This window comes from Vigna umbellata, chromosome 5 (genome assembly GCF_029865625.1).
Source record: "Vigna umbellata cultivar VRB3 chromosome 5, Vumbellata_1.0, whole genome shotgun sequence".
Taxonomy (NCBI): Eukaryota; Viridiplantae; Streptophyta; class Magnoliopsida; order Fabales; family Fabaceae; genus Vigna; species Vigna umbellata.
The window spans coordinates 55,973,884-55,991,416 of record NC_142169.1 but is presented as its reverse complement, the minus strand read 5'-3'; the positions used below and the strand labels follow the sequence as shown (position 1 = coordinate 55,991,416).

General features: G+C 33.0%; 1 protein-coding gene across 1 annotated transcript; it reads right to left on the bottom strand.

Annotated features, from left to right (window-relative positions):
• Nucleotides 1-612: 612 nt before the first annotated feature.
• PHT4;1 (phosphate transporter 4;1) lies at nt 613-7,699 on the bottom strand. The gene is made up of 10 exons (XM_047310576.2): nt 7,241-7,699; nt 5,683-5,790; nt 5,416-5,571; nt 4,957-5,172; nt 4,518-4,727; nt 3,374-3,511; nt 2,716-2,817; nt 2,217-2,282; nt 1,969-2,053; nt 613-1,095 (listed from the first exon to the last, which is right to left on the bottom strand). The coding sequence occupies exons 1-10, from the start codon at nt 7,586-7,588 to the stop codon at nt 998-1,000; spliced, it is 1,527 nt and encodes a 508-aa protein (XP_047166532.2). The 5' UTR covers nt 7,589-7,699; the 3' UTR covers nt 613-997.
• Nucleotides 7,700-17,533: the final 9,834 nt, after the last annotated feature.

Here is a 17,533-nt window from a genome sequence, read left to right as displayed (position 1 = left end):
AAGAATTTCTAAATTTTAAATATTTTATAAATATTTTCAATATATTTTAATCGAGTTTTGATGTTGGATTAACTATTTCTAAGTGTTTCATTTACATGACATGATATTTAAACATTCTAAAATTTTATATAATACTTCATTAACACTTATCGTTTCTTTCTCAATTTCGTAAAGCAAAGTGATCTGATGTTTAAATTAAGTTTTTAAACTAAATACATTCAAATGCATTAGTTATCGTTATTTTTTATTTTTAAAATTTAAATAAATTATTATCATAATGTTAGCTTTGTATCAATTGTTCATATAAAGATATTCATAATATAAACTCGAGTAAAAAAAACCGACGTAAGTCCCAACGACAAATTTCATCTCAAAATCAATTCATATTAAAAAAAGGTTATCAAACCACGAAAATTTGAGAAAGTAAAACGTCTCAAATCCTTAAACCCACATAAGAAAAGATAAAAAGACGAGTTGATGCCCATAAAAAAAGAAATGGAAGCATTCACCGGTCCATTATGGGATGTAATCTGCAAGACTGACATTACCAACTTATTTGACCAAAAGATGGAAGCAAAACTGGCAGATAAGAAATTGGAATGCCAAAGCTACTTGAGGAATGATAACACAATCACTTTTCTTGATGAATTGATACAAAATTGATGTGTTGGTGTGGAATTTATATTTACATGTATGACTTTAAATTAAGCAACTACAATGATCTTCCCACCAAAAATGGGAAAAACATAATTACCAGTCCCTTTTCCTTTGATAAAACATCAGGGACTAAATTATGTCAATTCATCTTTCAAGAACACATTCTCATCTCTCTGCTCTATGTTCAATGCTCCTCTGTCCATAAATTTACCATTTTGTGAGGCACAGAAGCCTAAGATAAATGAGTTCCTATTCTTCTTGTAGTGCTTCTTCTGGGGGAAAGTACTGGAGAATATGTATACATGTGGCATGGCAAGTACCAGTGATTAATAAGAGTATGTTATTCCAAGACCTTTTCCCCAGTTGAAAAAAGATTAAACACCACAGTTCCAACCAAATACAACCCAACTGAAACCTTGAAAACATCATCCCAGGAGCCTGAAAATATTCAAAGATAACTAACAGTATTATACTCTTGTCACATATCAGATTTCATTGAAGTATTAAGCACAAGAAATTATGCTACAAAACTAACAGGATGGCGAATATTTTATAAAATCAACAGTAGTGTAAAACTTTAATTACATGACCACTTATGTCCATATAATTTAAAGAACAAGGAAATGAATTTTCTAATAGGGAAAGAAGGAAAACCAAATAGGATGAACCTCAGTTTAACTCATGCTATTGTTGACAATCAAGTCTTTCTAGATAAACACTCTCTTATCTTGTTATATGAATACATTAAGTAGAACAAAAACTATTTATAAACCCTTTTGTCTTGACCCTTCAACTACATCCATTAAATACAACTACCTAACCCATAATTAATGAACTCTATTGCATGCCACAATCATTACTAAGAGCAATCCTAACCTTTGCAATCTCCTAAAACACTTAATTCTTCCAACACTATTAAATTTCACTACCCACATTTAAGTTTACCCAGCAGCTATTGCTTACAAAGCTTCAACATTGCGTAAGTTTGATTTTATTTTGTTTTCTTTACTTTATTGATTTGATTCCATTCTCACCATCAAAATGAAAACATAAAGAATAAATAATTAAATAAAAACAATTCTGGGTTAGTGGTCTAGAATACAGTATGGAAACATCACCATGTTGCTAAAAGTATACCAATAACAAAAGGCTCACTGAGACTCTTCACAGATTGTGCACCATAAACATATGCTCAATCTTCAGTATCAAGACTAATAAAATCTTCATGATCTTTCACCTAATAGCTTAATCTTTCAAGATCCTAATCGCTGACATTCAGTCACATAGGAAATATGAGCAAGAAATACATACCATGCTGCAGAATGTAACCTGTTGCTGCTGTTCCAAAGACACCAGCCAATACTCCAGCAGTATTAGATAGACCTAGCAATATCCCCTAAGGATAAAAAGAGGAAATAAATATGATTTGTTCCTTTTCCTTGCCAAATGACAATTATTTAACCAACTAATTGTGAGATGACTGTAGATAGCCATAAGAATATTTCTTACATGTAGAATTCCAAATTGCAGAAGAATACATGTAAAATGAATCCACTTACAGAATATCGAGGGGCAATATCTTGATGATTTGAATACAATCCGGATTGAGAGAAAGCATCAGTACCCTATTCAGTATGAATTTGAAACAAGTTATGAAAGAGAAAACTTCTACTAGTGAAAATCCCTCAGGGTGCCCTAAGCAACCGAAGGATAGAGAAGATGAATAAGGTGTAAATGAACTGAATGAATGAATGAAACAACAGGTTTCAACTTTACGAAGAATGGCAGATTGAGAATGTGCAGTTCTACTGTTTTAAGAGAAGTTCCAAGACACTATTGACTAGAAAATTTACATTAGCCAGTCAAATTTTCAGATTGAGCAGTACGAACAAAAGCAGCCATAATATTTATGTGAACTCGTTTAAAAAAATTCACACAAGTATGTAACTTTCCCCAGAAAGATATAAGACACGAATATAAACAGATTTTATATTAGGATTACCTAGAAACGACCTTCTCAGAGTTAAAAATAAGTTAAATACAAAACAGTAAACAAACCTGACTGCACGTCATACACAAAACAGCCATCACAGGAGAATTAACGTGGCTCAATTGAGTTAAGAAGAAAGCTGGTCCAAGAAATCCAATTGTTTGCATTATCTGCAAAGATGTATAACTACACAGTGAAGCTTGGAACTTTATAGCAATGGAATCATGTTAAGTAAACGAGTACAAATTTTTTAGTAGAAATAGTCAAAAAGCTGTTAGATACTTAAGGATAGAGAAGGCAAAGAGGATCTTTCTCTAAATGTAGTAATAAAACATTTTATGCACCTCTTAAAAAGGTCATAATGCCACATGTAAGTAAATTGTAGCCCAAAAACTTTGGTTACAATACAACTTAAAAATATATATAGTAACAGGTATTAATGATTTTTTTCAAATTAAAATCATTAAAATTAAGAAACAAAAATATTATCCAGCATGAACTTATTAATATATAAAAAAAACTCTGACAAATTTGAGACAGTTATGCAAACAAAACAAGAGATTCGTGTTCTGTTCATTTGTTTTCATTATTACTTTAATTAGAGGATATGCAATAGTTCCCTAGCCCTTTATAGTTTATGCAAAGGAAATTGGTCAGGAATTTATCCAAAAAACTATTTTTCCGAGAAGCTATAAGGCAAAATAAACAAATAAAAGGGAGAGATACCTTGCGGACCGTTGTAACTGATACACCCTTGCTCACTAGAGTGTCTGCAATCCAACCACCAACATTCGCAGAAAGTGCCATTATCAACCACGGTAGAACACAAAATAGCCCAGATTCTGTAAGATTGAACTTCAAGACCTAGATATAAGAAAATAACTTTAGCCCACTTTAAACAGTGTCAATTGTTTTCCAAATATCAAGAAGATTACAAATCAAAATATTTTATACGTCAGGATATTAACATATCTCCAACTAAAAGCTGAACTCTATAAGCTTGAATATTGATAATGTTGATGGTAGAGGCTTAACAAATGTGCCAAGTAGGATAAAACGTTAAACATCAACAAGCATGCTCGCATAATGAAGTTCACGACATTGAGTACTTCCAATTAACAGGATTATGTGACAACTGGATGAGAAGATACTGAAACAAATGGGGGAGATTAGGATTTTAGGTGAAAGATAGAATATATAATAAATTCTAGTCCCTGTTATTATAGGTATAAGAATTAGAAAATAAAACCTTCAGCAAAACCAAAAGAATTAGCAAAACAATAGCATGACATTTATGTTCACAAGCAAATAATCCTAATAATTGGAATTATACAAAATTGAAAAGAGTGACTTAAAACACTAGGCTTCCCTCTAGTCGGGTATGGGGAAGGAAGATATTAACTTCCGGGAAGAACAAAAGTACAAGCAAACAAAATTAAAACTTAAACAAAAATAAAGGCTTCCAACTTGCCTAATCTCCCAGAATTACACTTACAGAAAAGTCAATGCAAAATGGTTTCAATGGCTGCGGAAAAAATGATGAGAAGCAAGCAATACAAATGATCTAATAATCTATGTATCTAACCTTCTTATATTATTTACATAATTTGACTAGTTTCCTACTTTAGTTATACTACCAAATTGCAGTCTTCCCGGTCCATTGTTTGATATTATACCCAATCCAGGATGGCACAATATTTAATTTAAGCTGCCGTTCCACAAGTACTTTCCTTATATAGGTACTGGCAACCTTATCATCTAGCTAAATTCATACACAACCTTGTAGGAACTAAAAGGAAAAAATGAACATGGATCTGTGTCTGCATCACATCAATGAGCAACATACCTACAAAAAGATAGATCGACCTACTTGGTTATAGTATGTTGGCATCCATGTAAGAAGAATGAAAGTTCCCCAGTTGTGGCAAAAATGGGATGCTATTAGAGCCCAGACTGGAGGTTTTGACAAAATTAATCTCCAAGGTATTGTTTTCACAGGTTCCTTGGACAAACAGTTCGTAGTAATGAGCTTCTTTTCTGCAGGCCGTAGTTCAGGATCTTCAAGAGGTGAACTATGTGCCTACAGCTCCCACAATCACAGAAAAAATGAGCACTCGAGCAAAGAAAATTCTACCAATATATGTAATCTTTTCAGAAACAAAAAATGTTCTGTCAGAAAATTCATTATAAAGAATCAACTTCAAGACAAAAAAGAACACTTGTATCAAGAAAATATTTGAACAAGTATTTCCAAGTTCAATATGTAAGCATCTCCATAAAGGAAATAATTGAACATGTTCAAATCATACCTTACTAAGCCACACGGAAAACCATACTGTTCCGAGAGAACCAAAGGAGTAAAATACTGATGGCCATCCAAATTGATGAATTAGAAAGGGAGAAAAGGCCAGTCCAGTGACTGATCCAAGATACATGCCACTGTAGACAAGTGCTAGTGATCTACTTCTCTCTGACACAGGAACCCATTTTGACAGAATATTATTCATGGCTGGCATAGCAACACCCTACAAAGAGCATAAGGCCAAAACAAGTGAGCTTCATATGGAACAGAACTATCATCAAATTGTATCATCATCAACTGGATAAATAAAATCATTACCAAAAATAAGTCACAATATGGATTACAAGAAAAGAATATTCCATTGTTTTAATTTACTAGATTTCTTCTTTTACCAACATAGTAGTAACATTAAAAGTTCTCCTAGTAGAATGCAGTACTATTTGGAACATTTTAACTTTTAACATACCTCACCAATCCCCATGAATACACGAGCAACTAGTAGGAAAGGCAATCCAAGTTTGGCAGCTATAGGAGTGAGGGCTGTCGCAACAGACCACCAAACCACCCCAAATCCCAATACCTGCTTTCCTCCCACTGTATCTGCCCATATTCCACCAGCAATCTGCAACAAAGATCTACCCTATGCTTCAGATGGGTGGCCTTAAATTCTAAGCCATACAAACTGGAAAATGTTACTAGTCAATTAGCTTTTTCAAAACAAAATCACATTTACCTGAGTAAGGAGGTATCCCCAAAAGAAAGAAGACTGTATCAAACCTACAGTGCTGGGGTTCCACTTGTACTCTGCAGACATAGGAAGTATAGCAATGCTCATATTTACCTGCAAATGAGAAATGAATGAAAGTTTCTAAGAATCAAGCCCCCCGAAGATTCCACAGCAGTACTAAATTAGATGGATTTAATTCAGTGAACCCTGTTATGAAATATTTTCAAACAAAACCTAAATATAGAAAATATTTATACATAATTCAATACATTATGTGTTGTATAAAGTCTACACACTAAAACCTACCCAAGATTCTTACATTTGAAGGTTAACATTCATGATACCTATAATCCAAAGCTGTTACCCTTAACCTCGTACCAATACAACAAATTATTTTGTAACTCCAAAAACTACAAAACCTTTATATGAACAGCATAACACTTTCTGAAAACTTCTAAAATTTCTTTCATGCTCACACTAAAAATGTTAACTACGAGTAAATGAAATTTAGCTACTAATCAGATTCAGTATTTTTCTTTTGGCATAATCCAAGGTGTACAGTGGAATATTAATCCATTCAAGGTGTAGAAATCTCCAAAGGAGACTTTACCTGTCCTGACAAATCCTTAAAGTACCCCCTTCTTATTTGAGTTTGGGACTAATTCAAATCCAAAAAAAAGTAAGAAAAATATAAACTAGCTCATATCTGGACATGTCAAGCATAGGTAGCTTGGTGACCCTAACAACAACAACTAAGATAAACCACGCAAAATATGATTTTTGGATACCATCTTAAAAAATGATTTGAATCTGATTCAATCCACTTGATAACCACGCGAGCACTAGAGAAACCATCAGCTACTCCCTCCTTCCCATTTCTTTTCATGTTTAAGGGTATTGCATAAGGATTAAGAAATATTTAATAGATGAATATCTAGCCTAATTGCCCTTAATGCCATTTATCCTAATTATAAGTAGTGACAAATTAATACTGCAAATTTGTATGCATCTCAACTAATTCCAATAACAATAAATATGAACTACTAAAATTTCTAGTGCCATCAAACGTAAAAGAATGAGCCACAAAATATAAATTTCAGCAAGATTCAATAATCTTTCCAATGAATTTGCATTTTACATGGAAAGAATTTCCATTTTAGTGCTCACTCTATGAAACATTTCATACTACTCAATGTGAGAGGCTTAAACATGCTATAATACCAAAGTCTCTATAAATAGTAACCCCTGAGATAGACTCTCGTGTCATCTTGAAATTTAAGTTCGGAGCTAATTCAATCCTCAAAAGCTAAATTAAGTTTGAAACTAACCCAATCCTCAAAATCCAGTCCATGAAGTTAGAAGAGTTGTCCCTCACTCATACACTATTATGATTACATAACTAGCCAATGTAAGTTCTCCAAACACTGAAACTGGCATGCTTAATCGAATTGGCTCAACTTAAATTCAGTACAAAACGGTCCTACAGCTTCTTCTCCATAAACAAAATTGCATGCAATGAGAAAGGATCAATGCAGTTGAAAAAACAAAGGGCAGAGGTACATACCCTATCCATGTTACACAGAAGAAAAGCAGAGAAGCAGAGAACCACAATGACCCATCTCTTAGGGAACACCTTCCACCACTTTCCTTCCTCCTCCATGTCATGCAAATCCCGCGCCTTCTGAACGACAACATCCTCGTACTTACGGGACTCCGACACGTTCTTCTCCGACTTCACATTGGCCCACATCTTCCCGCCTCCCCTTCCGCCGGCAGCGAGGAGGTGACTCCGCCGCGAGAGCAGGAGCGGCGACGGTGGAGGTGCATGTGCGAACTGGGTCCGGCGCGATAAAGGGATGTAGCACGACGTTGATGGATGAGAAAAACAGGAAACAATAGCTCTGCCACTCATCGTGGCTTCCTTCTTCTCTTCTTTTCTTCTTCTTATTGTCTTCTTCTTCTTCTCTGCTTCTCTTCTTCTTCTTCTCTTGGTTCTTGGGTTGCAGTTACTGTGACACCACCGTTGATATTTTAAGGAAAGATACGGGATTTTTTATCAGCACTGGCTCTTGTTTGGACACGTGGAGATTGCGTACAGAAAAAGATCCTAGTTCTTGTGTAATTAATAATTAATCATTGTCCGGTTTTATAGGTTCCAATTTAATTAAATTCCTGATATAATTCCTCCTAATTGTATTTTAAGTCAGAGATAAAATCCTGAAATTTATTATTATTATTATATAACAAAAAGTGCATTTATTTTATAATCTAATTTTAATTCATGAAAAGTAAAATTTTATTTTATAAAGATTATTTTTTAGAACTTGTTGAAACATATCTTAATAAATATCTAAGTGTTAAAATTTATATGAAAACTTCTCTCTTTTTTTCTAAAATAATTACAGAAAAGAAAAAAAACATATATATATATATATATGATAAATTAAATATATATTTGGATTAAGAGGTGGATTTGAAATATGTAAACTAAAAAAGAGAGAGAAATATATTTATATCGTGAATTTTTTTTCTTTTGGTAAAATATTAGAATGGTCAATTTTTCTTTATTACAAAGTTTGGTCTAAGTTGTGGTTTGAAGAATTTTTTTTATTATAAAGTTTGGTCGTGGGTTTTATTATAATTAAAATAGAAGTCATAGGGTAACTATATTTGCAAACATGAAGTCATTTTTAAAGGTCATACAATTTATTTTTATTTTTTTTATATCAGAAGTCATGTGTTATGAACACTAATTTTGTTTTTTTTTTCTTTTGAAAATAAGAATATATTAATGTGATAGTTTGTATTTATTTTTTTAAAATAATTAAAAGGAAAAAGACGTAGTGGATGATAGTTGAGTATGAAATAGATAAAAATTGTAATTTTTTAGGATAGAAAATATAGTAATCAGTAATTATTTTTGTAAGTAATTATATGGTTCATATAAATAATAATATAATTTTCAATTTTGATTTAATTATTAATAATATTAAAGAGATAATTTATTTATGAAAAAAAAATAATCAAAAGGAAATTTGGCACTCAATAGATGTTTTAATTGTAATTGTTGAAGATTCTAAAGGATGAAATTTTGTAAAATGGATAATTTCCTCTCTTATGTATCCTATGTCCCCACTCACTATAATGTTTTAATGTAAAATAATGTTTAGTATCTATAATTTCACTAAGAAAAACACGATTCCATAGCCTATGATTTCTACTTTGACTATAATGAAGTCGCTTCTTCATACCACGACTCACACCACCAAAATATATGTAATAACAAAAAAATTTGTATCCTGATATTTTACCATAAAAAAAGCACACCAAATGTGTGCATTTGTAAGCAAAAGAGTAGAAAATGAGATTGTTTTAGATTAAAAGATAAAAAATGTAAAATTAGAAAAAAGTTTTGTAAATAATTTGATGAGTGTGATAAATAAAAAAAATTAATTAATAAAATTATAAAATTACAATTTTACTCTCATTAAAATATATTCAAAATAAAATATAATTTATTATTTTTACACACTGCTTGCGAGTGGTTAAAACATTAAAATTTACTATTTATATGCTCTATTTAAAAAAAAAAATCACTATGAATTATATCACGTTATCGAGAAAAGTATAAGTCGTTGAAAATAAATTTTAATAAATAGAAATAAATATAAAATATTTAAGTGAAATCGTAAATTTAGTAAAACTTAAAAAATATATGAAATTGTGTAAAAATACAGTATGTAATTAATATTAAACATACAATGGTATAATAAAATAATATGAAGAAACATATTTAAATTACAATAATTGAAAAACAAAATAATGATATCGTGAGTTTCTTCTTTCGGTAGAATATTTGAAGTCATCAATCAATTTTTCAATATATCTTCATAATATTTTTATTGACATTTATTTTCAAAGTATTTAATCCTTTATATGTTTATTGAATATTATTTAAAATTTGTGAAAACATTTTAACATCATGATGGGTTAGGTGTTATTGTATGTCAATATGGTTGTTATGTATTGATGAGTCTTAATTGTTAGAATGTTATTTATCTCGTTGATCACATTATTATATTGTTAGGTCTCATAAGCATTAACAACATTAATTTTTTAAAGATTTTTTTAGCAAAATAGTGTGACTAGCCTAATTGGACAAATACATCGATAAATAAGTTCATCCTATAATAATTCATGATGTATATGATAAGAATGTCACATGAAAAAGACACGTTGTTCCTACATTTGATCATGTGTTGCATGATATAGTGAAGTTAATTAATTAAAATGTTATTTTTCGTGGTCCATGACATAAAAATGTGTTTATGTAATAATTGTGCAAAGTTGGTCTTTGTACTTAATGTTCAAAGTAGTTGTATTCCTAACATTTCAATCTTACATATCTTGTATGATCATAATACTTAATATCATCTCACAATTGTAATGGAGCTCTTTAGGAATGTTTGAGAATAACATTTTTTTTACTTTGATAAAGATTAGCCATGTACAATCAATTTTCATGTTTTTGATTTTTGTCGTGTAGAAGTTACCAAGTTAAGTAACTTTTAGGTTAGAATAAAATACTCCAATACAAAATATGAAAAATTCATTATCTTCAATATTAATATTAGAACTATCATTTGATCACACTTGCTAATAAGTCATGTTAGATTCAATATATTCTCAGTTACTGATAGATTTTTATGAAGAACTTCATAATTTGTGGTAAGAGTTTTTCCTTTTGTTTGTTTGACATTTTTCTATCTTCTAATTGATGAAGATGAAACGATGACTACACATATTCAAACAAATGAAATCATTAATCATTAGACATTTTATGTTTCTAATAACAATCATTTAGATAAACTAAATAACAAAATTATTAAAATATTTCATAATGTCAATATATTAAAGCTATATTTCTCATTATCCCAAAAGAGTAATGGGGTTTTGTTCCAGTAACTATTATGGGAAATATTTTTTAGCACGTCAAATGTCTTTTCAATTACATTTTTAAATTACAAACGATAATGATTAAACAACTCTCGTGGTTTATGTGAACCTCTTTGGGAGTTCTTATTAGGTGGTATATAAAATATGTTGTATTTATTTGTCTTTTCAACAAAGATCTAACATCCCTAAGTTAGTGTACTCCTAATATGATTGTATTTATACTAATTAACACTAAGTCTTGACACACGAAGTACACAAAACAAAAATGAACTAACCTTTTGTTATTAGCAATTAATCCTTTGTGATAAAGGAATCCTTTAATATTCTTAAATTAGATGTTATTGCTTTCCAACCGACTAGAATATATATGAATTTCATGTCAAAATCACCAGTTATGAATACATTAGGAGTTTACCAATCTTTTCTTACCATAAAGTAAGGAGCATTTGATCTTGGGACCTTTATATATGAAATCCATATATGACCCTTAAGAATCATAAGGAATAACAAAGTAGTAGTATGTCTAGTAACACTTTAATTTATAATAATGTTACCTTAAAATGTGGGTAAATTTTGTTGTTTTTTAGGATATGAGGTTGGACCTTACTAGATGATTGAATTAAAAATTCTCCTTCCATCATGAGAATTGCATTCAACACATTACAAAAGTGTTTGCCATAGTTTTCCTAGTTTAATGGAGAAAATGAAACATTTAATTTTTTTACATCATGTTCAAGGTGTGTAAACATTTAGCGATTTATTCCTTTAATTTTGACCATAATACATCATTCATTAGCCCTTAGTTGTTGACATAAGTTAATGAATGTTTCTGGTCTCATGTGAATAACATCACGACATTGCTCAGTATGCACAAAATATGACACTAACTTCTATCCACAATGATCTCTTTTTCCACAACATATTTAATCCATAAGCAATAATGCAAAGGATTGTAAGTATTTCTACTTATGTATGCATTTTTAATTGTTCATGTAGGTGTGAAATTAAATTAAATTTCACACCTACCATATCGTCATCTGTATCTCCCTCATCCAAATATGAAAAATCTCTTTCATGTGTTATTTCAAAAGTCTTCCTGACAAATACACCATAAATATTTAATATTTTATACTTAAGTAAATCTTATAATGTTTACCTTTTTAGAGAGAGAAAATGTTGACTTTACTAGTATTTCATTATATTAGTTCAATGACAATATTGTACTATAAGTCAATGATAATATTAGTCAACCAAACTATTTATTTGTATATATAAACTTATAATTGTCTCTCGTATCTCATGAGTATTTATAAGACAAAAGTCAAATATTAAAAAAACTATTTTTGAAGTGTTTAATTAAAGGGATACGTTCTTCACACAAACAACCCCATAACTGGTTATACGTCACACATAACCAATTTTCATTCAAGCATAATTGGTTCATGCCTCACCAATTGTCACTATGAAGGTTAGTGAACACATTACACTTATGGATCAACCAAAGGACTACATATATATACATAACATATGATGTTTGGAACATACTTGTTGATGATCTATGCAATGAAATAAACATAGGATGTTTGAACATATACAAAATCACATGTTCCTTCACCAAAACACCAACAACACAACAATAATATAGATCAACCTTAAGCTAACTCCAAGCTATGCAAATGTAGTCAAAGAAAATTGAAAAATTTTAGCCATGACATCTTACCTTTGCTCCTCTAATGAACTTTAGCAACCATCATTCCTAATGCTTGTCCAGGAAAACCCCTTCATGAGTAACAACTCCACCAACCTCAACTCACCCACACTTCACACACACCACAAACTCAACTCATACAAACAACCACAAGAAAATTGAAAGTATGAACTCTACTATATGCATTCAACTACCATTTTCAAAGGGTTAAATATGCAGACCACAAATCTTTTTCGAGCATAGTCTAAAAACACATGACACTTTAGTATACCTTTCTTCCATTTCTTCACACTAAAACACTTTGTGAATCCCTTTCTTCCAATATGCATGCTCTCACTTCTTTGCAAATAAATCAATACAAACATTTGAGCCTCTTTCAAATTCATTCTGACCTAAATACACACAAAGTACCAATGTTACGGATATCAATAATTAAAGTTTCATGTCATGAGTAATATTAAAGAACTTATTATAATATTTTATTAATGTTGATCATTAAATTTTGAAAAAAGTCACACTTTATTATGCTATACAAAAAAATTAAAGGTTAAACTCCTTCAGAAGTTCCAATTTATGTGGATTTTTCTCAGTTAGATCCATGTCTTATCAGTTTCGTCAATTTAGTCCTTTTTAATGAAAAATTGACTCAATTGGGCCCCTACCGTTAAATTGGTTTAATGGAGTTAAGTTTTTGATGACATGGGTGTTAGCAAAAATCAAAGATGAAGTTTTGATGATGAACATATTTGCACAAGTCAAGATCCACAAAGACAAATTGAAGATCTCTGTATTTTATAAAGCTTTTATAATAATCAAAGTTGATGTAATAGTGCTCAAATATGTATTAGGGTTGATTCTTGTAATTTATATTTGATTTATTTAGTTAATCGATTATTCCTTGAGAATAATCAATTAACACTAGCCGTTGGGGGTTTCAGATTTGAAAAAATAGCCGTTGGGGGTTTCAGATTTGAAAAACTAGCCGTTGTACTCATTATTAATCGATTAATATTTATGTTAATCGATTAAATGCGTTAGATGGCCCGTTTTCAAATAATGGAAGGGTATTAGGCTGAGTCTATAAAATGGCTCACTCTTTATCTCAAAAATAACTCTTCCCTTGTGCAAAAGATCTCTGAACTCTTTGAGAACTCTGTGAGATTGTTGAAGCTAAGGAAACTCTTGTCTGCAAAGTCCTGAAGTGCTATTGCGGTGACAGAGGAATAGCTTGTTCATCCTTGGTGTGTCCGAGGAAGTGCGTGGAAGAGAATCATCCTTCGTGAAGCATTCGAAGGAGGTGGTCATCCTTTGTGAAGATTCAAAGGAAGTGTAAGTTCGTCTCTTGTGGTTTCAAGAGAGGTGGTATCATCCTTTGTGAAGATTCAAAGGAAGTGTAAGTTCATCTCTTGTGGTTTCAAGAGAGGTGGTATTTCTAAACTCTTACAAATTGTTTTTCTTTGTGACTAATATTTGTAAGTGTTTTGTGTTAGTGAAAAAGGTTTATCTTGTTTGAGATAAGCGACTGGACGTAGGATCCTAGTGATCTGAACCAGGATAAAATCACCTGTGTAATTTTTCTCTTTCCCTTACTCTGTCATTTATATTTAATCATTCGCCCAGTAAGAAAAATTAAGAGAAAAATAATAAAAGGCACAATAAAAGTATATAACCAATTCACCCCCCCTCTTGGTTTGTTCCACGCTAATAATTCCGTTGCAGCGATTCTAACAATTGGCATCAGAGCTTGCTTTGATAGTCATTCAAATGGCAGGATCACATCAAACCTTTGCAGAGGGTGCATCAATCAATAGACCCCCACTATTCACAGGTGAGAACTATGCATTCTGGAAGGTAAGAATGCAAATATTTATTGAATCTATTAATTGTGAAATTTGGGATGTTATTGCATCTGGTTCTTCTGTTCCTACTAACAATATACAGGAAACAAAGCCCCGTGGTCAATGGACCTGATAATGCTAATTTTTACCATTATTTAAGCATCAATTTAGTAGCAAAATCAACTCCTTTCTAACTTGTAACTTGTTTAATCCTCTTCTTTTGTCATGTTTTCTAAATAAATGTGTTTTAGGCTACATTGATGTATTATCATCACTAATCCCCTTATTTTGTAGGTAATATTAAGCTTAGAAGAACCTCCACCAATGTATAGAGCTTAACCAGTCACAAAAGCAAGTAAAAAAGAGAGAATTTTGGAATGCTGTGGCTGGGGTGCAGCTGGCGTGCAGCTGAGCGCCACCTGATCCGACTTGCTGTAGCTGAGCGGTACAGTCCTGTGCAGCTGAGCGCCACCTGATCCGACCTTCTGCCGCTGAGCGGTACAAGTTTTGTGCAGCTGAGCGCCAGCTCTCTGGAATGTTGTCGCTGGCGTGCAGCTGGCGTACAGCTGAGCGCCAGCTCTCTGGAATGCTGTCGCTGGGCTGCCGCTGGGGTACAGCTGAGCGGTGACGCTGCTGATGTGTCAAAATTGCCTATTTATTGAAGTTGTCTCGAAGCATTTGGGGTCTTTGGATCTTTGGAGGCGCGATTTCACTCAGAGGAGAGCTTGGAGGGCTGGTAGGGTTCGTGGGAACACTCCCTTCTTCCTCTTGGGTTCTTCATCTTCTTCCATGGCCATTTTGTAAGCTTTAGGGTTCTCCATGGAAATGGAGAACCAAACCCATCTTTGTTGGGATTAGTTGTAGCCTTTGAATTCTTGTGTAATTGTTGAATGATTTGATTATATATATGCCTTTTCTATCAATTGCTAGTATTCTTGTTTCCAATCTTAAAGCTTGCATGTAATGGGAACGTTCATGGCTTGATTTTGGGGTTTTATGGATTATGGGGACGTAAGATGAAACCTTGAACTGAAATAGGAGTCCTTGTGGTTCATTGATTCTAGGGATGGAAGATGATTCACATGTTGTCCTTGGGGATTGAACCCGAGTCCTAGCAACGGCTAACAAGTTTTGGGTCATCAAGTTTTTGGCGCCGTTGCCGGGGACTCGTGTCAATACTAGACTTTTGTGAGGTTTCTAACTTATGTAGACTTGATTTTGTATATATAACTAACTCTTTTGTTGTAAATAGATTTTCACTTTTACTTGGGCTAATTTGTGGCTTTAGCCTAGTTGTGTCTAAGTGTATGCAGGGAGATGTTCACATAAGGAGGACTGCAGCCTCAAAAGCATCATGAAGACCCAAAGATTGAAGGAATTATAGGACACAAGGAGACAACTAGCTTGAGCATCACAAGCTGCCCCAAATTCTTCCTCCTTTGAAGATGCTCCAAGTGCTAAGTGAAAGATGAAGAAAGGGAGAAGGAAAAGAGAAAGACTAGTCACCACCACCCTTTGATGAGAGACAAGGAACTCAAGCCTAGCAAGCAAAAGTTAATCAAGAGGATTGAGTATTTAAAGATGTCAAGGTAGTGGAAGGGCTAAAAAGAAGAATTCAAGCTTTGAGAGTTGATTTGGTGGCTAGAATGTGGTTCAAGAAGAGTTGGTGGAAGGAGCACACCAACATCAACAGTTGCACTTCATTGAGTAATCCGTCAAGCTAATGACGTTAAACAAGCGCTTTTGGGAGGCAACCCAACTTTCTTACCTTTTCTTATGTGTGATTTTGTTGTTTGAGTGTGATGTGATTGCTTGAATTTGCTTTAGAGTGTTTTAGCTTTATTTAGTTATTTTGGAGCATGTTAGTTTGCAATTTAACTTATGTGATGTTAAAAGTTACATAGGTGTTTTGGTGAGTTAATGTGCTTTAAGAGTGCTTCAATCTGTTTTCATTTGTTTTGGTGTGATTAAGTATGCTTTGTTATGTTATGATATGTTTAGGTGTGTTTCTGTGTAAAAATCTGGTTTTAAGGTGTAAGATTTAGGTGTATTGAATTTGGCATTCATATTTTAGATTCATGCATTTAATTTGTTTCACTGTGATTTCCATGTGTTTTTATTGAGTTGGAGCATGAAAATCTAGTTTTGATTGAGTGTGAATGCATGAAAAATGTCAAAAGTCCAAGAGTGAATGTCTAAACTGCTGAAAAATTGCATCTGCCAGACCACCGCTCAGCTGCACCTGCGCGGTACCTGCGCGCCACACCAGTAGAGAGCTTTTTCTGCATTTTACTGATATGGCGCTCAGCTGCACAAACCCTGTGCCGCTCAGCGCCAACAAGCCTGCACGAATAGGGCTCAGCTGCACAAAACCTGTGCCGCTCAGCTATGGCGCACCAGGACAACACTCCTACTTTACTAGTGTTTGTGTGATTTTTGTGTTGTTTGCATTATTGGTTTATGTTTTGCATGTTTGTGTAGTTTTGAATTGTTGTGATTTTTGAGTTGTGATGTTGTTTTTGTGGTATTGTATAAGTTTATTATGTTATTTATAGCTTGGTTTGTGTGTAAGTGCATTGAATGAAGGTCTAGAACCGAAACTCACTTGGTGAGTGGCCAATTTCGCAGAAATCTGCATTATGCAGAAAACTGAAGCGCCCCCTGCACCAGGGGCGCCCAGCGCGAGTTGCACCAGGGGCGCCCAGCACCAAAAATTCTAGTTCTGCACTTTTGTTTTTCTTGATTTATGATGAGTTTCCCATTCTTTTGCACTCTTTCACACACTCCTTTTGATGTGTTTTTATACCTTTTTGTGTTGTTGTACCTTTGGGAAGCTTAATTCTAAGACTTCCCTCTTTGTTCATGTACTTTTGTCTTTGTTTGTTTTGGATTTCATTGTCTTGTTTCTTTGCTTTCTTTTGCATATTTCTTTTAGTGTGTTTTATGGATCTTTCTATTCAGTTGTTGACTATGGGATACTAATTTTGCTTTGAGCTTTCTTGTTACAGGACAAGATCTTCTTTAGGACTTAACAAGATCAAAACCACCGCTGGCCAACCTTTGAGCCAGGCGTGAGCAGAGCATTATATGACTTGAAAATTTTGCTGCTCGTGTAGCATGGCCTGGGGGCCAGGCCCTACTGATGGGGGAGGTGGAGCAGTTTCGGAGTATACTCTACTGTTGGAGGAAGATATTGCAGATGAAAGTGAAGCTAGTGTCCTACACTGCTGGAGATGCAAAGAGTCCATTTTATTCGGTTTTTCAGTTTTAATTTCCAGTTCTTATTTGCTTTCAGTTTTTGAATTTGGATTTCTTTTTGACTTGCCTTATGGATAGTTCTTGTGCAATTGGTCTG